At 36.6% G+C, this 22838-nt stretch overlaps 4 protein-coding genes across 7 annotated transcripts; 2 read left to right on the forward strand and 2 right to left on the reverse strand.

Annotated features, from left to right (window-relative positions):
• Positions 1 to 1171: 1171 nt before the first annotated feature.
• LOC113716431 (heat shock protein 90-5, chloroplastic) lies at positions 1172 to 7347 on the reverse strand. Its single transcript, XM_027240757.2, has 19 exons — positions 6845 to 7347; positions 6371 to 6444; positions 5991 to 6116; positions 5814 to 5907; positions 5635 to 5718; positions 5369 to 5512; positions 5022 to 5138; positions 4559 to 4603; positions 4390 to 4470; positions 4173 to 4277; positions 3957 to 4097; positions 3509 to 3601; positions 3271 to 3348; positions 2925 to 3179; positions 2606 to 2708; positions 2345 to 2519; positions 2142 to 2247; positions 1741 to 1830; positions 1172 to 1631 (listed from the first exon to the last, which is right to left on the reverse strand). Exons 1-19 carry the CDS (start codon positions 7130 to 7132, stop codon positions 1431 to 1433), a joined length of 2400 nt encoding a protein of 799 aa, XP_027096558.2. The 5' UTR covers positions 7133 to 7347; the 3' UTR covers positions 1172 to 1430.
• A 3822-nt stretch (positions 7348 to 11169) lies between these two features.
• LOC140021792 (uncharacterized) lies at positions 11170 to 12348 on the forward strand. Its single transcript, XM_072073071.1, has 3 exons — positions 11170 to 11285; positions 11454 to 11500; positions 11790 to 12348. Exons 1-3 carry the CDS (start codon positions 11201 to 11203, stop codon positions 12072 to 12074), a joined length of 417 nt encoding a protein of 138 aa, XP_071929172.1. The 5' UTR covers positions 11170 to 11200; the 3' UTR covers positions 12075 to 12348.
• Positions 12349 to 13374: 1026 nt separating this feature from the next.
• LOC140021462 (UDP-glycosyltransferase 89A2-like) lies at positions 13375 to 14972 on the forward strand. Its single transcript, XM_072072297.1, has one exon. The coding sequence runs from the start codon at positions 13375 to 13377 to the stop codon at positions 14797 to 14799; it is 1425 nt and encodes a 474-aa protein (XP_071928398.1). The 3' UTR covers positions 14800 to 14972.
• Positions 14973 to 15074: 102 nt separating this feature from the next.
• LOC140004005 (uncharacterized) lies at positions 15075 to 19989 on the reverse strand. Of its 4 annotated transcripts, none has more exons than XM_072072293.1 (4): positions 19438 to 19989; positions 16074 to 18412; positions 15514 to 15609; positions 15075 to 15422 (listed from the first exon to the last, which is right to left on the reverse strand). In XM_072072293.1, the coding sequence occupies exons 1-2, from the start codon at positions 19880 to 19882 to the stop codon at positions 16359 to 16361; spliced, it is 2499 nt and encodes an 832-aa protein (XP_071928394.1). In that variant the 5' UTR covers positions 19883 to 19989; the 3' UTR covers positions 15075 to 15422; positions 15514 to 15609; positions 16074 to 16358. The 4 variants fall into 4 exon arrangements, with proteins under 4 accessions (XP_071928394.1, XP_071928395.1, XP_071928396.1 ...); XM_072072294.1 differs by having other exon boundaries at positions 15514 to 15636; XM_072072295.1 differs by having other exon boundaries at positions 16074 to 18433; positions 19438 to 19574.
• Between the last annotated feature and the right edge of the window lie 2849 nt (positions 19990 to 22838).

Below are 22838 nucleotides of genomic sequence, written 5' to 3' on the forward strand. Positions count from 1 at the left end.
TTTTGTATTATCTCACTTGTCAAAACGTGCGTGTGATTTCCAGTTATATAATACTCCATCCTCCCATTTGATAGTCCTGATTTTTTTTTTACACAGTTTAAGAAAAAGTAATTAACTTTGTTGGAACAATCAATTTAGGTAGCTATTTTCCTAAAATACCCTCACATTAATTAGAATACAACTTTATGGAAACTTGAATTGATGGTAAAAAAAGAATCAACTCTCATTAAATGGGATAGATTTATAGTAACAACAACTTAGGCCATGCTTGGATTGCTTGTTTCCGTCGGAAAATATTGTCGTTTTCCGTGATCACATTTCCCTATCACCTTTTTCCCTCGCATATATCAAATCGCTACAGTAATTTTTCCATGAAAAATGACGGAAAATGCAATCCAAACACAACCTTACATTGAATAAGGGTATTTTAGGAAAATTAAAATACAATTACATTCTTCAATTGGAAAGTGGACTATAATTTGGGACAGACGAAAAAGGAAAACAAAACTATCAAAGTGGGACGGAGGGAGTAGAATAAAATTCGTTCGTGGCATAATATACAATCAATTTTTCAATATCTATTAAATTTTAATAAAAAAAATGACAGAGTTAGAAAACATTCAATGAAAGAAAATAGCTTAAAAATTCATTAAGGCAAAAAAAAAAAAACAGTTCATTATTGTTATCTCTCCTCTAGTAAAACTTATATTTCACGAGATTGTTTACATCAACACTAGTTCTAGCTAGATATGGAAAAAAATAAATATGAATTTTTATATTTGATTTTTTGTTTATCTACCTTAAGATGGTGTAGAATCATAGACTAAGGTCATCCCAAGGCCATCGTTAACAAATGATAGTTTAGAATCTTTTCTTTACCTTCTTTTTTTTGTTTGTTCATGGAAGCCAATCGTTCGTAATCATTTTAGCTAGATAAGGATGCATTTCATAAAACTAAATTGTTAAGTATTAAATTTAATACATTTGAATACATATCATATTCAATGATAAGTGAATAACTTATCACTTAATTTAAAAATAAGTTTTATCGAGGAAATTTAGTGTCTCTTCTAGTTTTCTAGTTTAAGCTTAGTACCGGATAGGTTGTGATTGTTTGGTTCCTGTAATCTTGTTTAACGTTGTGCATCACATGGCTAAACAATCTAGCGTATTGTTTGAAGTTAGATCCATTGCAGGAAAGCATGAGAGTCGTGAATCATGCTAGGACCTTGTGTAAACAAAACATGGCTGTCATAAAATGCCGTGGCATTACAGAAGAACTCCTATGAATGTCCTGAATCTAATTCAGTAATCCGATCAATGCGCCAGTCCTCAAAGTAAGATTTATCTCCCGTCTCCAAAACTTCTGTATGCCACAGTTGCAAGGGCAGTTACCCAAAAAGAATCCAATCTTCGCAAGAAATCTGCGTTTACTCCCAAGGGTCACTTTCTGTTCTTACTTCAGATGGTTCAACTACTTGTGCCTCTGAGGCTTCTGAAGAGCTCGCGTCTGCTTCTGTTGAATCCTCTCCTGCCCAAGCTTCACCTTCTTCCGCTCTGCCCCATCTTCCTCCCACAGCCATTGCCATCATTTCGTAAATCTTGTTACCCAACTCTGCTGGACTATCAGGCTGTGACAGGAATCCAACAAATTTCAACAATGTAATAAGATCCATCACTCAATTTCAGATCATTGAATGAATGCTGCACACAAACAGACAAGAAATTTTTCATCCTTACAGTGAAACCACTGGAGATCAATGCGGTATCGTATAAAAGTTCCACTACCCTCTTGGCATCAGTGCTATTGGGAGCATTTTTGCATGCGGCCTGCAACAAGCATAGCCAAAGTCAAATTAGTAGCAGAAATAACACAGGTATAACGGGAACCTCTTAAATCGCCTGCTGTTAAGCCCCCCTATATCCATATCCTCTAACTTGTAACGTCACAGCATGCTTGACAATTTCAAAAATGCAACCGTATATAAGGAAAGCCAATACTAGATGTCTACCAGAAATCTTCGCCATTTTTAAGTCAGTCAGTCACATGGTCATGTTAACCAAAAAAATTACACTTTCAAATGAGTTACAATTAGCAGCAGCTTCACGTACATATTCGTGATTAAGGGGAAATAACTTACATTTAGGTCTTCGATTATAGGATGCTCAGGATTAATCTCCAGGATTCTCCTCCCCCTCATGAACTCTAAACTTGCAGTATCTCCAAGGGTCTGTGCTCTCATTAACCTGTTCAGGAAGTTAAAAGAGAACTTCAATTCATCTCTTCAAGACAGACAACTTTATTTGTAAGTTTAAATGTCATCAAGATAAAGCCACAACAAACCTTTCCATATTAGCAGACCACCCGAACTTGCCAGAAACAAGCACACATGGTGATGAGCTTAATCGTTTTGAGACTTGAACTTTTGCAACCTGATCTCCCAGCTGTTGCTTTATCCAGTCGCAAAGAAGATTGTACTCTTGCTTTGTCTCTCTTTCTTTCACTTCATCCTCATCGCCTGTTAATCCCCAAGTCCATATAATGTCAAAGTGTGAAATATAACAAAGAAAATTGCAGCAAACCGCACTGCAAAAGCATACTAACCAAGCTCCAAATCTTCCTTGCTGATATCAACAAACTTCTTTTCCTTGTAAGTCTGTAGATTCTGTATCGCAACTTCATCAATTGGCTCAATTAGATATAACACCTGTGGGTGAAAAAACCACAAGAACTGTCACCTACAATGGCGAAACACAGATAGAAAGGCAATATAGACATCCTTTGGGGAACCAGGCGAACAGCAATAGAGCAAAATCTACATATAAAAGCAGCACAGAAGAGGCCCAGCCAACCACCACTCTATCAGATACCTCTCAAAGTCAATTTCAATCAAATTCAAAGATTTCAAACATCAATTAAATACCTCAATATCCTTCTGCACCAATTTCTCCACGAAAGGAGCAGTCTTGGCACTCTTTAAGCTGTCTGTTGCCAAGTAATATATAGCCTTTTGATTCTCTTCCATGTTCTCCACATAATCATCCAAGCTTATCGGCTCTTCTTCACTTTTCGAAGAGAAAAAGCGTAGCAAGGGAGTTATCCTCTTGTGATTTCCAGAGTCCTCAATACAGCCCAATTTCAGAAATTTACCGAAATTCTCCCAGAACTTCTTGTAATCCTAAAATAGACAACCAAGTTGAATGAAATCCCACAAGCAAGAGCAAATTAAAGCCCAAAAAAAAATTCAAACACTTCCATCAAATCCCGACCTCTTTGTTCTCACTTTCAGAAAGTTCCTGAATCATGTCAAATGCTTTCCTTACAAGCCGCTTCTTCATTATCCTCACCTAAGCAAGAAGAAACAGGATATTTATACCATGAATCATTATCACAGATACTCTGTACACATTTAACAGCAAAAACATTACAGAATCGGTGATCTGTCTATATATAAGAGAGTAGTAGCTGGTTCATCTTTAATGCAAGTGCAATATGGTTTCCACTTACAATGCGGCTTTCCTGAAGTATTTCTCTGGAGACATTAAGAGGAAGATCATCTGAGTCCACCAAACCCTTCACAAAGCTCAGATATCTTGGAAACTGCAAGTTTTCAAATCCACAAAATCCTATCAGCAATGGAGGACTCAATTATAGCAGATAAAGCCCACTGAAAAAAGTTGTTTATCATAAATTTCATTTGATTATCCTACATATAATTGCGACCTGATCCTAGTCCATCCATCGAATGTCTTTATGTACTTAACAATCATGCACAATAATATAAATCCAAAAGAGGGGAAGAGATAAATGAAGAGACTTTCGCTTTCCTGATGCAAACAATGTTTTGCCATGAATCACACAGAACAAAATACACATCATATACAAGTTTAGAGCTTAATTTTCATACAATGAAACAAGAAAGTCAACTTGCTGCTTGAGCTATCATAGCACTCACCAGTTCACCATCAAAGTCATCAGATATGAAAACACGCTTCACATACAGACGTATATTCTTTGTCTTTGGATTAATCACTTCCTCATTGTTAAGAGGAGCCATTCCAGGTATATAGAGAATACTTCTGAACTCGACCTCACCCTGAAAGTCAAGAAGGCAAAGTCAAAATAGTTCACCAACATCTAGCAGTTATAGAATCGATGTGGCTCCAAGTACCTCAGTGGTGAAGTGTGTGTGTGCAAGGGGATCCAAGAACTCATTAAAAGTCTTCTTGTAAAATTCCTGGTATTGTTCTTTCTCAACTTCCTTTGGACTGCGCATCTACAATGGAGAATTTTAGCAACCACCTTAGTGCTACATGAATAATATAAGTGAAAAGAAAACAAAAAAGAACCAAATGCCATACTTCAAAATACAATTATAATGGACTTACCCATATAGGCTTGGTTTCATTGGTTAATTCCCAGTCCCAATACTTCTCCGTTGTTGTCTTTTTTTTCTTTGGCTTTTCCCCCTGCATAATGATGATATAAGCAATCAATTAACTATCTCATCTTCATAGAGGAAGCATGGCATAAGAAGCATTTAAGTACAACTCTCACCTCTGGTTTTTCTTCCCCCTCCTTAGGTTCCTCCTCCTCTTCAACCTGTAGAAAGTTTTAGCATCCAATAAATCAACACCAACACTATTAGCCAAAGCCAGATAATGGAGAATTCCAATTTATTACTAGTATGGACCATAAGACACAATGCACGAAGTAATTTTCTATTGAAACCAAGTATACATTTGTTAACAATGTTTTACCAGAACAAGCCAGTGACCATCACAGAAATAGTTCCAATATAGAAGCAACTATGATGCTCTGTAAGACATGCTTTGTAAACACTAATTCCATGAGAAATTCAGATCCAGGGAAAAAATCGATCCGACTACCTATACAAAAACAACTCACCCAACAATATCAACTTATGGTGGTATATGTGTGTGAGAGAGAGGGAGAGAGAGACAGAGAGAGAGAGTTTGTTCTTCTCAGAGGGAACAAATTCAAAAGAAAAAACCCACACCTCAACAGTTCTTGATTTCTCTAGCCAAACATAGATGGGGAAGGAAACAAACTGTGAGTAGTTCTTCACCAAATTCTGGATCCTGGTTGGCTCGGAGAATTCATACTTATCATCCTCCTGCAATAATAAAAAACTTTTCAGACTGCTTTTGAAGTTGTACTCCCTTTGTTCTAACTGTTTACAACACTGAACTGAAGAGTAGAAGTCATTACCTACCAACAAAAGCATATACAAGACATAGGAGGAAAAACTAATTTGAACTTCCTACCTTCTTTTCCAAAGTGTATGAATGAAAGTTTAAGATAGGAAGACCAATTATGTGCTCGAAAAAGGAAAACCATGAGTACCTTTAGATGAAGTGTGATTTGTGTTCCTCGAGGTACGAGCTTTTCTGGATCAGTTTCCTCCCTAATCACATATGAACTGCTATCAGCCACAGCTTCCCAAACATATTGCTTATCCGACCTGGGGCTTTTTGTGGAGACTACCACCTGATCAGAAAGATTATAAACGCATAAAAGTTATGGAAAGGACAAGAGACAAAATGAAGAAGCCAGTCCATAAAACTGGAATTGACCAGAATCACTTTCAAATGAGACCAAAGATATTTTACCTTTTCAGCTACCAAAAATGCAGAATAGAAACCAACTCCAAATTGACCAATTAAACTGTTGTCTGCTCCAACATCCTTGTTTTCCTGATAATAAGGAAGGACACAAATTTCAGATTGAACACATTATTACATCAGAATGCCTAAACATCTGATTTGAACAAATACTTCCAAGTAAATACCTTAAGAGCTTTCAAGAACTTAGAAGTACCACTCTGGGCAATAGTTCCAAGACAGTCTATAAGTTCATCTTTGGTCATCCCAATTCCAGTATCCCTTGAACAGAAGAAAACTTTCATGAACAATTTAATATACTTAAACACGAATTAATAAAGTAAATAGTTTCTAAACATCATTACCTTATAGTGATGGTCCCATTGTCAGGGTCAGGTTTGATTCGAATTTCTAGGTCACCAGCATCCCCAAGAAGACCAGGTTCGGTCACACTCAGAAACCTCAACTTGTCAAGGGCATCACTTGCATTGCTGTAAGAAAGAAAAATTCAAGTCAACTCAGCTAAAAAAAAAATCTGAAGAAACACTGTTACGACTTCAAAAGCAAATGGCCAGCATTGATGCATAAATAAGAATATTAAAGAAAAATACTAACTTTGCATTAACTTTACATCCGAGCAGGAGACATTGAATACTAAAGTACATTGCAAGTATTTTAAGAACCTACATATGACAGAACTCCAAATGCCATGATAATAAAAGTGGAAAGATTTAGATAACATCACCTCACAAGTTCTCGAAGAAAAACTTCCTTGTGGCTGTAAAGACTGTGAACAATCAAGTCCAGCAGGCGACTAACCTGCAATTTGTCCAAAGTTATCAACTTTCAATACCCACATACAATCTCCAAACTTAACAAACCAAGCTACACTCAAACACAGACCCATCAGACAACAGAATACAGAGTTGTCCAAACAGCCTACCAATCGAGTTGCTATCAAGACCAATAATCAAATCTTTAAAATTCATTCATTTTTTTTTTCAGTCCAAGAATCAATCTTTTCTTCAGCAAACTACTAAATTGCTATGCACAACATTGCTCAACATCGCAAAATTCGAACTTTCATATAATTTCAATCAATTCATGCTTCGTTGTATCAAATAGAAGAAAATTCACAGTCCAAAATCCAAAAAAAAAAACTTTACGCCAAAAAAGAATAACAATCAAATTCAACAGATAAGTAGGGAAAAAAAACCACCTCAGCCTGGTATTCATGGATTTCCCCAGAGACCTCAGGAGCCTCCTTTTCAGCCACAGCAGCTCCCCCTTCACACTTAACCACCACTCTGCTTTCTCTCCTCTCTAGCTTCCACTTAAGCCCAGATGATTTTAACAAACTATTTCTCAACCCATTTCTAGGCAAAAAAGCACTTCCCAATACCCCTACTCTACTGTTCTTAGTCTCCACTGATGAAAACGGGGCCTTTTGATAAGGAAGTGAAGCCACAGAAGCAGATGTAACACTTCTGCTTAATACAGGGGCCATTATTTCAAAAACCCAGATGGGATTTTCACCTTCAACGTGTTTTCTTGCTTGTAGAAAGAATCAGCAGCGTGTTGACTATTGTTTACTCGTTAGTTAAGGGGCGTGAATTGCGACGGATGAGGCTAATGCGTGACTCTGTGTGTGTTAAAACCCTCGCAGTTACAGGTGAAGAAGAGAGGGGGTTTTAGGGGAAAAGAGTGGAGAGTTCTAGAATCCGGGTATTTACAAAGGAGAAGGGAGGTTTTGGTTGGAATTTTGCTTAGGGGGAATTCTAAGGTGTGGATGCTGCCATGTCATGTCAGCACATACAATATCCTGATAATTTTGGAAATTTTATTCAAGTATTTTATTCGACTTTTACTGGGCTATTTACAAAAATATTTACTTCATTCATTGAAAATTAAAACAAAACTCTTATTTGTAATTTGGTTTTTAAACCATGGGAAGCTGACTTGTTCAATTATTTGAGATCAAATTGTCCTGATTCCCTTCGTCAAAATTCATGTTGGCTTCCTTCAAGGGTACAAACTTCTCCTTTCACCTTCTCTCCCTCCTTCCTTTCAAGAGTGCAAACTCTAATAGCCTCCGAGCCGAAATCTTAAAGACTTGGATGATAAGGTGAAAAAGATTATAAATTGAAATATTTTGAATTTAAAATCTTTCACTTATTAAAAAAAATTTTTAAAAAATGCTAAATCGTAAAAGCAATGAATGCCTCCTATGTTAACTTCTAAGTTTTTGGATACGGTTTTATTGAAGATGTAGAAGTAATTTCGTTGTAAAGAATTTGTTTGCTGTCACTAGAATATTTCACCTGTTCATAAATTTAATTTTAGATAATTAATTGTTTTAATGTGCTTATGCATACATATATATTCAGCTATTAAGCGTACAGTAGTTTTGGGGAAGAAAAAGAGGAATCAATACTATTTGACTGTTGGTTTTGACCCAGAAAAAGAAAAATACACTACTATTTAAGTCTTGGAAAATGGGAGCCTACTTCTGTAAAATCGATTTCACGAATTCCATAATTTTATAAGTCATGACTCACGACAGATTTGCACACATGATTCACGCTTTATAATTTCAGGAAATTTGACTAATACAGTTTGATTAGTATTTTTTTTGGAGCTAATTGTTGTTTTGACTTTACAAACCCTTGCTCTCGAACGAAGAATTGCAGGGGCCCATGCTGGAATAGTTAGGCTGGTTACCACTTACCACTTGGGATCTTTACCAACGTCTTTAGTTCGAGTTTCAGTTGTCATCGTTTCAGGCATCGGTCTGATTCATTCTATTTGAACGTTGTGGGATTAGTCGGGTATAGACCTGGGTACCTATGACGTTGAAAAAAAAAAAAAAGCATTGAAGGGCTATTGGGGTGTTAATTTATCAGCATTATTTTGGAATTCGGATTCTTCGCATTAAGGGTCTGTTTGATAACATAAAAAAGTGTTGAATCTGAATTTTTTCAGACATTCAGATGTTTTGAATGTTTGATAAATGAAAATCTATTTGCTGAACTTGTTAAATAGTGCTGAACCTGTATGTATTTTTTTCAGCACAAGAATCCTAACTGAATGCTTAATTCTGATAAGAATCAATAGAATTACTTCAGCTACCTTATCTTATCTACCAAATCTACCATTGTTTGTTAATTATGTTCAAAATTCTTATCTAATTAAATAATATAATATTCTCTATCTAACGATTTTTAGTTTCTCTTTTCTCCTTTTTAAATCACTTTCACATATTCTCCATACTCCTCATATAATATATTTCATATTTTATATTAATTTGATTTAAAAATAAATATTTTCATTTTCATACCTAACAATTTTAAACTAATTAAATCATAGATTCTATTTCTTTTTTGAATGAAAGGACATAAGGGCAAAATTATCAAATTAAACTTATTAAGCATTCAGCTATAAATATTTATCAAACAGTATAAATAGGTTTAGTATTAAAATTCAAACATTCATATATTTTTTTCAGTGCTTAAAATTCAGCAAATTAATTGTTTTAGTATTCAGATTTCAGAATTCAGACTTCAGAATTCAGATTCAGTTTTATCAAATGGAACCTAAGCCTGACTACACAAGGCCAAGGCCAGTTTTTGTGGATTCCTTGAGTGCCAAGACGTGCATGCATGGTACAACCGTTAATTTTCAATGCAAATCTGCGGAAGCCAATGCATTATAGAGTTTTAGTGCACTTACTTCTTGTTAATGTCGCTTTTGCAGCTCAAACCAAAAGCAATAGAGCGTCTTCTTATCCCTCAGAGACCTGCAAATTAAGGTTGTTTAAAAGTTGTCCGCCAAGCTACAAGAAGATTTTCACAGGAGCTCCAAAATTAGGAAAACTTACTCGGAAAATTATAAAAGAAACATGCTGGTTCAGGTCTCTGAGATGCGTACCACATTTGCATAATTAGATGAAGAATTTAGCGAAAAGGAGGAAAATTAAAAACTTGCCGATCTTAACAGATTGGTATGAAGTTTTTACAGGTTCATGAAAACGTATGAACGTGAGGAAAAGGTCGGCCTCTTAATTTATTGCTTATTTTGTCGACAATTAACATCATGAGTATGGATTTTCTGGCTTGTTAATTAATTAATACCAATGTGGGAGTGCATGGAAGTGTCCAACTTTCATGTTCTCCGCCAAGCTACAAAAAGATTATTGCAGAAACTCCCAAAAAAACAAAGAAAAGTTCTTGGAAAACTAAAGAGGTCGCCATTTAAATTCACACTCCAACGTGCACAATATTTGCACAATGAAAAGAACAGATTCTTACGAAGTGATTCGTATCTCAACCAGAAGTTTGCAGCTAGGTTCTTGAATTTTAATGCAAAGAAAAAAACTTGTAAACGTCCGCCTTTTGTTTGTTTATTCACATATGTATCTTCTTGTTTGTCGCTGCCAACGTGGGAGGTCCAAGAAGTGTCCACCATGAATGGTGATAAGGGGAATAGAGCACATAGGAAAGCTAAGTTGAAGGCACTAGCATGGAAATGAGTAGAGACCTCGATTGGCAGATGCATGGGGCAGACAAGCGCGAAACACTACTTATATCTTCGTCTTCAGTCCCAAGCAATGGCACAGAGTTTCCATTTCCCAATCCCATCATCAACCAGTTTTCACTTCATTTTGGACCACTGCAAAACCACAGTAATCAATTGAATCTGCGGCCCATATGCAAACCATCTCTGTTTGTTCAACCAAAAAATGGTTGCGAAGAAAGAAATTGCACCAAATCATTGATCAAATCCGATTAAATGGTATCCGAGATGGTCAAGACTGGTACTCAAACTAAAGTTTAGAAAAATGGTCTAACGAGTCTTTTTAGTGCACTAGCTAAGAGGGCTGTCAAATGTTAGCTTTTGAAAAAATTTTGAGTTAAATAGGGAACATATCTAAGCATAAAGTGGGACAATAAATATAAGTTTGTCTACTCTCCGGAAAGATCTGTGTTGTGGCCATCGATTATAAAATCTAATTTTGAAAGAGCTCCAAGAAAATATTGATCTTATTCTTAAAAAAAAAGGTAATTAAGCATTATATTAGTGATTTATTAGATTACTAAGTTAATTAGTTTACCATGACTCTCAACTTTGAAGTGAAGAAACATCCATTTAGTCCAACGTTATACTAGTGTAATATGACAATGTGTTGTAGAATTTAGAGTCACCATTTCCAATTGGAGGAGAAGTGCTGAGAACCTTTTTGAATCTCTGGCAACTAAATTGTATGGAGATCCTAGAACTGGGAGCCTAACTGACACATGGATCATCACAGAGTTACATGTATAGCACATTTTATGAGGAAAAGTTCCTTTTCTTTATTTTCAGTTAACTGATCATGGCCAATTAAATTAACATCTTTACAACACAAAAGAAGCATAGTATTTTGTAAAATCTAGGGATTGTGGAAGTTTGAAAACTTTTGGACCATATCTTTGACTTGTTCTCATTCCTTATAAAGCTCATGCTCGTAGCTTGTGCTCCACTTCCTTAATTTAGACGCTTGAACGAGGGACATACACTCAACAGAAGAAATCAAGAGATGCTGGTATCTGTAAAGGTCACACTTCTGCTACTAATTTTAGTGCTGTCTGAAGGAAAGCTCTCAAATGCATATTCCCCGGAAGGTGATTTTTTCTCTTTATATATATACAATTCTTGCCATCCATCTCTCTTTTTAGATTTTGTAGTCCTTTATGTAAAAAGAAAATCAGGAAAGGGACGTTAATGTATACAATATCCTCTACGTTTAATCCACAAATGTAATTCTTTTGTTCCCATGATTTAATTTGTAGGTCCAAAAATGGCAGCTGGAGGATGCAATGCAGCTTCAATTGGAGAGGTTGGTAAAATTGTTTACAAACTTGTACTGGACGTTATAGGACGTTATAGTAGAATCTATTCTTCATCATCTTCAACAGTCAAAATAAGAGGAGTAGCCAAGAAATTCTGAAATAAACTACTATTTACTCTCAAAATGCTAGTCGATGCTACGCATTATATGTTGCAGAAAAATTCACAATTTGCGTCCCAATGCTAAAATGATCCTACCCTATCATATACACATGTTTTCTTAAATTTTGGCCTTCGCCACTAGTAATAGCCTGATACTAGTGCTTTTTGCTTTATAGCCATTAGCAGCAGATGGTTCGCAGAATCGAAGTGGTTTGAGAAAATCTGCTTTGGGAGGACGCAAAATCAGGCTAGAGAAGGTGAATGGATGTGGCCAATATCAAGAAACTCGTGTAACATCATCAAGGGCAAGTGTTGAAGAGCAAAGGCAGATGTCTGTCAACGTGGTCAAAGGTAAGCTAAGGATGAGAAGCCTCCTCTCGGAAAAGAAGAAGTTGGGTGGATTTGGAGCTTTCACTGCTGATTATAGGGGACCGATGCACCATCCTCCTAGAAACAACTGAGCATTCTAAGGAAGATGTCCACTTAATCTTGACCCCTTTGATGGTTAACAGACAAAAGATGTATCCATCATTTTTGTTTTCTGCAGTAACTTTTCTTTTTGCCATTGGTGAGTAATTTAGCTACTATTAATGAATTACCTTTCTGATGTACTTTTCGTTTTCCAGATTTTTGTCAGTTCATCAACCTTTGTCTAGCAGACTTCTGTTTAGCTGCTCTTCTTAACAACAAATTTAATTTGTTTCATCCTTGAAACAGAATTGGTTAGCTATAAAAGGCGCCCACGTTTCTCTTTGTTCTTCTTCTTCTTCAAAATTAGTTTTTGGAGGAAATTTTGTAGGCAAAACAAAACTTTAAAAAGAGTATCATCATATCATAGATGTTGTTGCAAGAGTACCCTTACAAGTTAATCAGTTTTCATAACAAAATACTACTTGTCTTCTGTGATTCAATTTACTAAATTAATTAATAGTTGTTGAAAGCATCAGCATCAACCCGAGTTTCCATATAATTTTGCTGCTATTTAATATCACTATAGCAACGTATATTCTTGAAGCATCTGAGCGTATACCTATGAATAATTGACCTATTGTTTACACTTCATTTGGATTGGAATGCGACATTGTTAAAAAAAAATTGAAAATAAAGATCTCGTTGTTGATGTAGATTTATACCTTAAAACTAAAGTTTCTATTGGAGAAGAAAGAAAAAGTGAATGATGAGAATTGTCTCTAAACTATCTAAAATCACACCTGTTGTTAGCGAGCCTTTTTTTTTTTTGACTAAAAAAAGTTTCTTAACTCCTTAAAACAAGTTTTTTGGGTCATTTTGTACTAAATCAGCTGAAAATGACCTACAATTTAGGCTATATTTGCCCCTCAAAATCTATAATAACAGGGGAAATGTACTTTAAAGAATTGAGTAACTTTTTTGACCAAAAAAAAATATTTATTGGATGACCATACCATGCCACTTTAGATATTTTGATAACTATTTTCGCCATTTATTTAAAAAGAAAAGATAAAAAGGAATTTCAAAGACCAAAATGACACGCTGACTTGACTTTGAGCGGTATTGCACTTAACAAATTCCACCATGATTGATTATTGTCTTCTACGAATTCCACCAGATTTCTGCAATAATGCATCCCAGGTCCCCCCGGCCCCCATACAGCTGCCAAAGCAAATAGTGCATTCATTTCCTCTTTCCTGTCTATCCCTCACTTCACAGTCTTTCGTCTCCAATTTCTTCTCAAACTCTTCCGGTCTTCCCCCACTAGCCTTAAGGTGGCCTACCCAAACCATGTCCACAATCTCTGCAAATGGTGTCCATGTTCTAATCTTCCCCTACCCAGCTCAAGGTCATATCCTCTCAATGCTAGATTTCACCCATCAACTAGCCCTCCGTGGATTGACCATTACCATTTTGGTTACACCCAAAAACCTCCCAATCTTGAACCCACTCCTCTCAACTCATCCTTCAATCCAAACGCTAGTCTTTCCATTCCCACCCCACCCCTCAATCCCGTCTGGGGTAGAAAATGTCAAGGACATAGGAAATCATGGGAATTTACCAATAATCAGTGCACTTTCCAAACTCCATGACCAAATCATCCAGTGGTTTAAGTCCCACCCCAGCCCTCCTGTGGTCCTCATCTCTGATTTCTTCCTTGGCTGGACTGAAAATTTAGCCCATCAAATTGGGATTCCTAGAATTGTTTTTTACCCATGTGGGGCATTTTCTATGGCGGTTTTGCGACATCTGTGGCTTAATTTTGAGTCTATTACTAGTTCTATGAGTGTGGTAAATTTTTCGGATTTACCCAGGTCTCCTAGTTTTGTCTGGGACCATCTTCCTTCGCTTTTCCGACGATGTAGGGATAATTCCTCGGATCAGGATTCTTTGGTTGCAAGGTGGTCTATTGTTGCAAATAGTAAGAGTTGGGGAGCTGTTTTTAATACTTTTGATGCGTTAGAGGGTGAATATTTGGAATGGTGGAAGAAGAAAATGGGCCATGGGCGCGTTTTTGCAATTGGGCCGCTGAATCAGATTGGTGTCCCTGAGAAGGTGGGCCGGGGAGACTTGAATCTGCAGTCGGCTGATGGGCGCAGTAGCACCTTGCAATGGCTTGATGGTTGGCCTGATGGGTCAGTTCTTTATGTTTCTTTTGGGAGCCAGACGTTTCTCAAGAAGGCCCAGATGGAGGCTTTGGCAATTGGGCTTCAAGGCAGCGGAGTCCGTTTCATTTGGGTTGTTAAGCAGTTAACAGCTCAACAAGTAGAAGAGGGATATGAATCGGTTCCTGATGGCTTCGAGGATCGAGTCTCCGGGAGAGGGCTAGTTGTGAGAGGTTGGGCTCCGCAGGTAGTTATATTGAATCATCCAGCCGTAGGTGGGTTCTTGTGTCATTGTGGTATGAACTCGATGTTGGAAGCAATAGAGGCCGGAGTAATGATATTGGGCTGGCCTATGGAAGCTGACCAGTTTTTGAACGAAAGATTGTTAGTAGACTACATTGGAGCTGGGGTTCGAGTTTGTGAGGGTCCTGAGACAGTACCCGATCCAACTGTTTTAGCTAAAACGATTGGCGAGTCCATGAGGGGGGACACAATTGGGATGGAAATGGCAAAGCAGTTGAGAAATAAGGCCTTGGAAGCTGTTAATATTGGTGGGAGTTCCATGAAAGATATTGATGGGCTCTTGAGGGAACTGGCCCAATTGAAGTGAGGGGACGAAGAATGGAATGGCGAGGTACACTATTTAATCAATTTGCTTTCAAGTTCTCTTATGGTGTTGCTGCGAGTTGTAACTTAAATCGTTTTTAAAATTTCAGACAATCTAATATGTACTTGTAATGAAAGTTAATTTGATTGTATGAAAAATCTTTCAAGTTGACAACATAGGTAAGATAATGAACCAGACATGCAAGCACATACTGCTGGTAGGCCTGAATGGCATAGCTATTGATCATTGTAGAGCTGCTTAAATTTTGACCATATCTGTTTCAGGGTAAAAGGGATCAATCTTATTACATACATGGCGGTGTATACACTAATAGGCATGAATGCGTGCCATATGTGCAAATTTGGTGGCATGCATCTACTCGCTAGTGTACAGAGTAGCAGCAATGAGTACAAGATTAATCATCTGAAAGTAAATAGTTTTCTTGACGCATGAACATTCTGCGAGATCTGCACAATTGACAATCAAAATAGTCATACACAAACACTGGATTGCACTTTCCACCAGCCAATGAAAATGCTCTGTTCATATGCTAATGCTGCGATAACACATGCGTTATAAACAATCACTTCGCCAGAAACAACACGAGAAATAGTTTCTTGCTGCACCTGAACATAGACAGGAAGACAAGCATGAGATAAGTTGCCCAGAACTGACTCCTCAGCACAAAAAGTATAATATCAGAATACTAAATCTGACCTTTGTGCCAAGAAAGATTCGGTGAAGTTTCCTTCAAGACCAACTTTAACATGATGCAAAAAGCCAACTGGTCTAATTTTCAAATCCTCCAGGCTCCTGGACATTATATGCGGAATGTCATTACTACAATGAGAACAGAGCGATCACCACAATCACAAACATGAGCACTGTTATCAATGATTTCGCAAACAGGAAAGACCAGGTACAAATAACAAGAGGAAAAGAACCTATGCAGCCACACATAAGTAGGTGACGTAGAAAGCAACTGATGTTTACCTTATGCCATGTCAAAAAGATGAAACGTACTAACTTGAGAACAGAGGACTACTATAAATATCCAAGTAAATGTTCCGGCACCGAAAAAGAGGGGAAGGAAGAAATCAGTAAGTGTTCAACAAAGAAACAGCCTATGATTCTCAAGGGAATCAAATTAATTTTCAAAAAAATAAAAAACTGTATACCTCCTAAAAAAGAAAGAGCACTACAAAAATGTTAGTATCTAGTTATCCAAACTGATTGTATCAAGCAACAAACATCAAGAAACACATGAGCAAACGTACTTGCATTTAGTAAAAACCCATGAAGAGTCTGCCGACAAAAGAATTTGTCTTTGCTAGTTTGCCACCACCGGCACCCAACCACAGGTTGGCACTGAATGTTCACCTGTAATCATATAAGGGAACATATGGAAAAAGGTCATTTTCTTCTTTTCCTTCTTAAAATACTGATTTACTTTCTATTTTGTTGGGGGAAGGCAGGTGCAGATGCCAAGTCCTTAGCAAAAATTTCACGGGGCAGAACCTCATCCTTGTGAACAATGAACTTAATCACCATCTCTCACGGGTTCAACCAGGATCGAAGCCACATTTGACCATTAAAGCAAATAACTGAAACATGGTATCTCTATCATGAATTCGGTATAAATTATTGAGCATCACTGAGCAAATTTGTTGATCAAGGGCAATGCCACACTGCAAGATCAGACGAAGGAAGGCTTTTGCATCACTTATCAGATGTCTTTTGCAAAGTCTATTGACCACAGCACTACAATCTCTGACTGAGACCTGATAACCCATTTCTACCATTTGATGGAACAGCACTATTGCTTTATGTACATTACCTTTTGCACAAAGTGCTTTTATCAATGTGGTATAAGCAACCTTTGTCAGTCTGACTTTTTGATCTTGAAGAGAAGCCAACAGCTTTTCAGCATCCTTCAAGTTCCCACGAACACACAAACCATTAATGAGAATATTATATGTGACATGATTAGGCTGAAGATTGCGCAGCAACATTTCATCATGTAACTGGAATGCTCTTTTCATATCCTGGGTTTTACATAAGCTCTGAATGATGATGTTGTATGATATTTCATCAGGAAAGACTCCCTTAGCAAACATGTCCTGGAGTACTCCAACAGCTTCTTTCACCTTTCTTTGTCTGCAGAGCCCTTTTATGACCACTGTATAAGTAACATGAGTAGGCTCTATGGCCCTTGCTTCCATTTCCTTGAGCAATTCAAACATAGCTTGCACATCCCGTTCCTCACAGAATGCATTCATAAGAGTGGTGTAAGTTACAGCACTTGGCACCAAACCATGAGTCTCAATAGCATTCAACCAGATTCGAGCATCAGCTAGTCGTCTAGATTTGCAGAAACCATATATTAGAGAATTGAATGTGACAATAGTTGGTGTAATTCCTTTCTCCAAGATCATACGAAAAAGCTGGATAGCCTCATCCATATAACCTACTTTTGCATAACTATATAACATAATGTTACACAAACCAATATCCTCCAATAAGTCACAATGCATCAGGGTGTCAAAGTATCTCCTTGCCTCCTTTATGGTCCCTTTCTCAGACAGAGCTAACAGAATGGATCGCTGAGTGAAAAGGTTTGGCCTGACTCTCTCCAAGCACATCTCCTTGTATAAATGAATAGCGTGGTGAAGCCGACCTTGCTTGCATAGGCCATGAATGAGAATAGAATAAATCACAACATCTGCTTCTAGACCAATAGTTTTCATCTCATCAAATAAAGACAGAGCTTCATTAACATTTCCCCTCTTACACAGGCAGCTAATCATAACACCATATGAGATATTGGTTAACTGCATACCCCGTGAAAGCATCTCTTCTCTCAACTTGAAACATTCTTTAATATTGCCTGTCTGGCAATGCCCACAAATCAGTATAGTGTATGTGATAAGATCCGGATTTAATCCTTTATACAGCATTAAACTAATAACTTTCCATGCCCCACTCATCAACCCAAGGAGACTAAAGCCTTTCGCAAGTGTGTTATAAGTCACTATATCAGGCTCCAATCCATGCTTCTCCATGTCACTTGTAAACTCTAGTGCTTCCTCCATAGAACCCGCTATACATAATCCATTAATAAGTATATTGTAACTGTAGGTGTCAGGAAGTAAACCGCATTTATGCATGATACAAAAGAATGACTTTGCCACATTCACAAAACCCAATTTACAGAAACCTGTCATGAGATTGTTCAACCAAACTATACGAGGCCCAGATTCTTCCTTTTCTGCTTCTTGCATAAATGCAACTGCTTCTTCAACCAAGGACTGTCTGCACAGACCATCTATAATAATGGAATTTGTATAGCTACTAGGACGAATCCCACTGGCTTTTATCACATCATACATGTCCCACATTACATCAGTGAGCCTCAAATTGTACAATAAACCATTTAATGTCATGATGGAAGCCTGAACATTCAAATCCTTCATCTTGAAAAGGACAAAGAGTGCATCATGCACCATCCCAGATCTGGAGTAAGCAAAAGCCAGCATATCCCAAACCGTATGACTGAAATCTGATTCCCTGAAGCCTTTGGAAAGCAGCTCACAAAGTGAAGGTGCAGAGCCAGAGCCTAACGGAAATCACAAGAACTCTATATAAACAGAAAATGAAAAATGTAAAGAGATATTCTAGCTTTCGCAGCTGATATCAATATTGAAATATTCAGCTCTGAGATGTCAACTAGAGATTCCTAAAAGCACACATAAAATAGCTCCACTACAACACAAAACAAATAATCCGACCAGAAATGGAAGGACAGACAATCTGTTAGAGCGAACTCCATGTTTCTATGACATTATGATTTAATGTTTTCAGCCACCACAAGTGTTGAGAGACGATAGTGGAGGGGAGAAGAAGGATGTTACTAACATGGAGCTCTATCCACAAATGCTTTTTAATTCCATTTTCAATTAAATGTGAATGAATCTGAAGTTCCATGAATGTAGAATGTTTATCCCCTAACACGCAAACAAGTTAGCAACAACTTTTTACTGCTAAGATAATCATGGCTAAGCAATCTTGGGAGCTAAACTTTGTTTAACAAGTTAGTTTTGCTTCAAAAATTATCTAGAACTAACTTTTCACAACAATATGGCTGTAAATAGTATTAAACATCCCAAGAAATATAATACGGATTTGCTTATTGCAAAGATTTTTAACTTTAAAGCCATTCAATATTTTTTCATCTAAAAACGCACAATATAAGCGTGCATGTGCCCCAACTCCATTTTGACTTAACCCAACTGCTTATCAATCTATCCATTTTTATTATTTCTAGAGATATTCAAAATCTTATTCACTAATCATACTAGAAATTTTCAAAGCCAAAAGGCAATTTAACCCTGATTTTTTCTGCTTCATAAAGTCAAAAACATCAACTTTATCACTTCATTAACAACAACATATCCAAAAAAGCACCAGCTTATCTGAAATCCTCCACCATTTACATAATTCAATAGGACAGTAACTAAAAATCACTGCATTCAGCTAATACAATTACCACAGATTCTGATAAAAGCGCGTCTACCACACAAATTTTTTTCCCAATTTACAGCAATGCATTAAGAAAAATGAATTGCATGGTTGTAATTGCACCTTCTAGGTGAACCATTTGCAGCAAATGTAACTTCAAGGCTCTGAACCTTTCTTTTCTGGCCAAAACATGAGCAATAGAAAGACAAGAATCTCTTGAATGCTTAAAATCATATTCGTTCTTCAACAGGAAAAAGAAATCCAAAGCAGTTTCCGGGTACTTAATTCTCAATTTCTCAAGAATCCCATCAACTTCCGGTGCAGATAAGCCCGAGATTAAGGTATTAAATTCTGGGTCACGGCCAAGACGTTTAGCAAAACCCCTTTTGTCCCCGTAATTAAAGTTAATGAGGCGGGTGAAAATTGCTGAAGAGACGTCGTTTGGCGGGACTTCAAGATGGTTAACAGCGGCCAAGGTGGCGTAGGAGAATATGGGCCTGAAGAAGAAGAGGGAGGTAAGGGAATACTTTGGTGGCTTTTTTGAAAGCTTGAGAATTAAGCGATGCATTAGGGATTGGAATGGAGCATCCTGGGAAGAGGAGGAGGAGGAGGAGTGACGGGGGTTTTAGAAGGCAAGAAAGAGGGAGCACTTGGGGGATTTTCATTTGCTAGGGTTTAAGGAAACCGTTGTTGATTTTTTTTTTAAAAAATTTTTGCTCGGTTCATTTTTCTGCAAATTATTTTGAAGGACCTTTTCATTTACCCCCTCCCATTTACTTATTTGGGAATAGTACCTTAAATATGTTCAATTTTTGCTCATATGGGAGAAAAACATGTCTTTTACCAATCCTAAGTCGTAATGAAATCTAAAATACTTACATGTGTGTGCATATATGTGTACAACAATATGAAATGATTTGATTTGTTTAGTGATTGATATATTTATATATAAATTAGTCATGCCATATCACGTTAAAAAAAAGTAATTTATTAGTTTTTCGATTTATAAGATTTGAAAGCACATGTATATGAGTGAAAAAGGTTTGGCGTTGAAGAGTAAGGTCTACATTTGGCATTTATAGATGGTTGTTGAACTTCATATTGAAAATAAACTACCTAGACCTTTTTTATGGTAAAATTGACATCTTTTCTTTTTTTGCCAAAAGAATTTTGCGTTTGAGAACTTGCTTTGGAATTAAAATTTTGTAAACTTGAATTTCATCCAGCGCTATAGGAGTTGCACAAGAACAAGATTCATGAAGTTTTCAGAAGAAAACATGTCATACCAACCTACAAAACTACACTCCCAAAACTTGTTTGAATACATTAGATTAATGCCATTCCTAATGATCAAGCTTATAAGAATAATGTGGTTTTATACCAATAGGTATCTATATGTTATTCACATATATATCACACATACAAAATCTCAGTGGGGGCAAAAATAACACTAAAATTTTTTATCTGCTATTTTTCTAGTTTTTTAAGCAAAAAAAAAAAAATTCACAACAAGTACAAATGATACGTATATTCTATGAAAAACATAAAAAGACAAACTCAAAATTATTAATGTAATAATAATTTTATTTCAAAAACAAACTAAACTATTTACAATTGTTCACGACGAGTTTTCATATTTTGATAACGGTTTACGACTTTTTCATTCTGAACTTCACGAAATATATTTTTCTCAATATAAGTAACTAAACAATCATTCATCCAAGTGTCTCCCATTTTATTTCGTAACCGAGTCTTCACTATATTCATAGCTGAAAAAGCCCTTTCTACTGTAACTGTAGCAACATGCAAAATCAAAGCCAACTTTAAGAGCATATAAACCAATGGATACACAATATCTCTCTTAGTCTCCACCAACCTTTGAGCTAGTTAAGAGATTTTTCTTAAATCGAGAAATTCCTTAGCATATTTCAAGTCATTAATATAAGTATCCAATTCAGTGTCAAGTGCAAGAATAGCCAACTTAGAATATCCAATTCAGTGTGGGAAGGCAGATGGGATGTGCTTATGAGCAAAGTTTGGTGCGGATAGATTTGTGGCTGTGTTGGGGGAAAATGGGAAACCGGAGGAGCAATAAATGATGAAAGAAAGGAAAATTGGGAAGTGGGACAAAGGAAGTAAATGATGGATTAAGAAAGAGTGACCGTCGGTTGTGGGGGGAAAATTGGGGATAAAAGAGGAAAGGGAATTTGGAGAGTGGGGGCACACTTAAAATTACGTTAAAATTGTATAAATATTATAAGAATTTAAAGGGGGCCCTCAGTGCCGCCACCTTAAATCTGCCCCTGCATACAAAGAACTAACTCTCCCATAGATTATATATTGAGTAAATAGCCAAAAAAGTCATCAAACTATTTAAAATTGTGCCGGTTGCTCGTTTAACATTTTTTTTGGTCACAAAGGTCACCAATCTCTTTAAAACGGACCTTCCAAACCACTCCAACAACTTCAGCTCCTTTGGTAACTGGATGACTGACTATTGTAGGTTTTTAGCGAAAAGAATATCAAAAAATAATTGGAGTCAATTAGATTATATATATATTTCGTTCCACATGAGTTCAAAATTGTAGGCTTAAGGGATTCATGCATGATGTTAATAGGACGTCAAAAGTTGCAATTTATTTGGTGAACAGTACTTAATTAAGCTCGGATGTATTGTCAGCAACATTTCTTTTTATACGTTGGGCTGGATTTTCAGCAACTAATTAAGGTATGAACATCCTTATCCCATGAATGAGGAGTGGGGAGATACCCTGTTCAGAAGGCCTCAGCTCAGCTGTAAGATGTTGAAGCATAAGGAGTAGAATTGTAGATAAGGTCTGGCTAGGGGAATATATGAGGAAAAGAATGGTCGATGGATGCTATATCTTTATCTATGTTGGCGATCTGTTTGCCTCAAGAGTTTTTTTGAGTGCAAATGAGTAGGCATAAAGAATTATGCGGACCCATTTTTCTTGCAATGAGACAAACGCTTCAACTAAAATTGGGATATGAATAATTGGGTTGTGGCAAGCTTTGAAACTTGAAGGGTTTTAACAATTATGATTAGCAATTGCTGAGATAGTAAACAAGAAAAGTGACTACATATATAGTAATTGGCTACCCCCCAATTTTTTTCATTGATTGTGGTTCTTGATGCTGGTGATTCATGTAAGTCACGACTTTCTTTTCGGGAGCACTTTTCTTTTCATAATTAGTAGTTTGCAAAGCCTTTTCAAAGAAGTTGAAGAACTAAAGATTAAAAATAACTCACCTCATCCTACATAGCTTGGTTAATTTACAACCACTAATCGGAGTCTGCCTTAATTAACTATATTTTGGATAGTAAGTAATTTTATTAAAGACATTCACTATGTTTCCATAATCACTCCTTTAGACCAAAGCTTTTGTTTTTCCTTTTTCTTTTCCTTTCAACAATTGTTCTTGTTATTATACAATGAAAAAGGCATTAATTGATGAAGGTATGGAAGGCTAATAGGAGTTAATATAGTTAAGATAGTGCTATA

The sequence above is a fragment of the Coffea arabica genome, chromosome 11e (genome assembly GCF_036785885.1).
Source record: "Coffea arabica cultivar ET-39 chromosome 11e, Coffea Arabica ET-39 HiFi, whole genome shotgun sequence".
Taxonomy (NCBI): Eukaryota; Viridiplantae; Streptophyta; class Magnoliopsida; order Gentianales; family Rubiaceae; genus Coffea; species Coffea arabica.

What these genes read in the sequence shown, in the direction of transcription:
- LOC140021462 (XM_072072297.1), top strand. Translation starts at nt 13,375, where the DNA reads ATGTCCACAATCTCTGCAAATGGTGTCCATGTTCTAATCTTCCCCTAC.
- LOC140021792 (XM_072073071.1), top strand. Translation starts at nt 11,201, where the DNA reads ATGCTGGTATCTGTAAAGGTCACACTTCTGCTACTAATTTTAGTGCTG. An exon ending in AAATGCATATTCCCCGGAAG is followed by an intron (nt 11,286 to 11,453) that starts GTGATTTTTTCT and finishes TTTAATTTGTAG; the next exon opens with GTCCAAAAATGGCAGCTGGA. An exon ending in ATGCAGCTTCAATTGGAGAG is followed by an intron (nt 11,501 to 11,789) that starts GTTGGTAAAATT and finishes TTTGCTTTATAG; the next exon opens with CCATTAGCAGCAGATGGTTC.
- LOC140004005 (XM_072072293.1), bottom strand. Translation starts at nt 19,882, where the DNA reads ATGCATCGCTTAATTCTCAAGCTTTCAAAAAAGCCACCAAAGTATTCC. An exon ending in GCAAATGGTTCACCTAGAAG is followed by an intron (nt 18,413 to 19,437) that starts GTGCAATTACAA and finishes GATTTCCGTTAG; the next exon opens with GCTCTGGCTCTGCACCTTCA.
- LOC113716431 (XM_027240757.2), bottom strand. Translation starts at nt 7,132, where the DNA reads ATGGCCCCTGTATTAAGCAGAAGTGTTACATCTGCTTCTGTGGCTTCA. An exon ending in AATGGGACCATCACTATAAG is followed by an intron (nt 5,908 to 5,990) that starts GTAATGATGTTT and finishes CTTCTGTTCAAG; the next exon opens with GGATACTGGAATTGGGATGA. An exon ending in TGGTCTGCTAATATGGAAAG is followed by an intron (nt 2,248 to 2,344) that starts GTTTGTTGTGGC and finishes CTTCCTGAACAG; the next exon opens with GTTAATGAGAGCACAGACCC.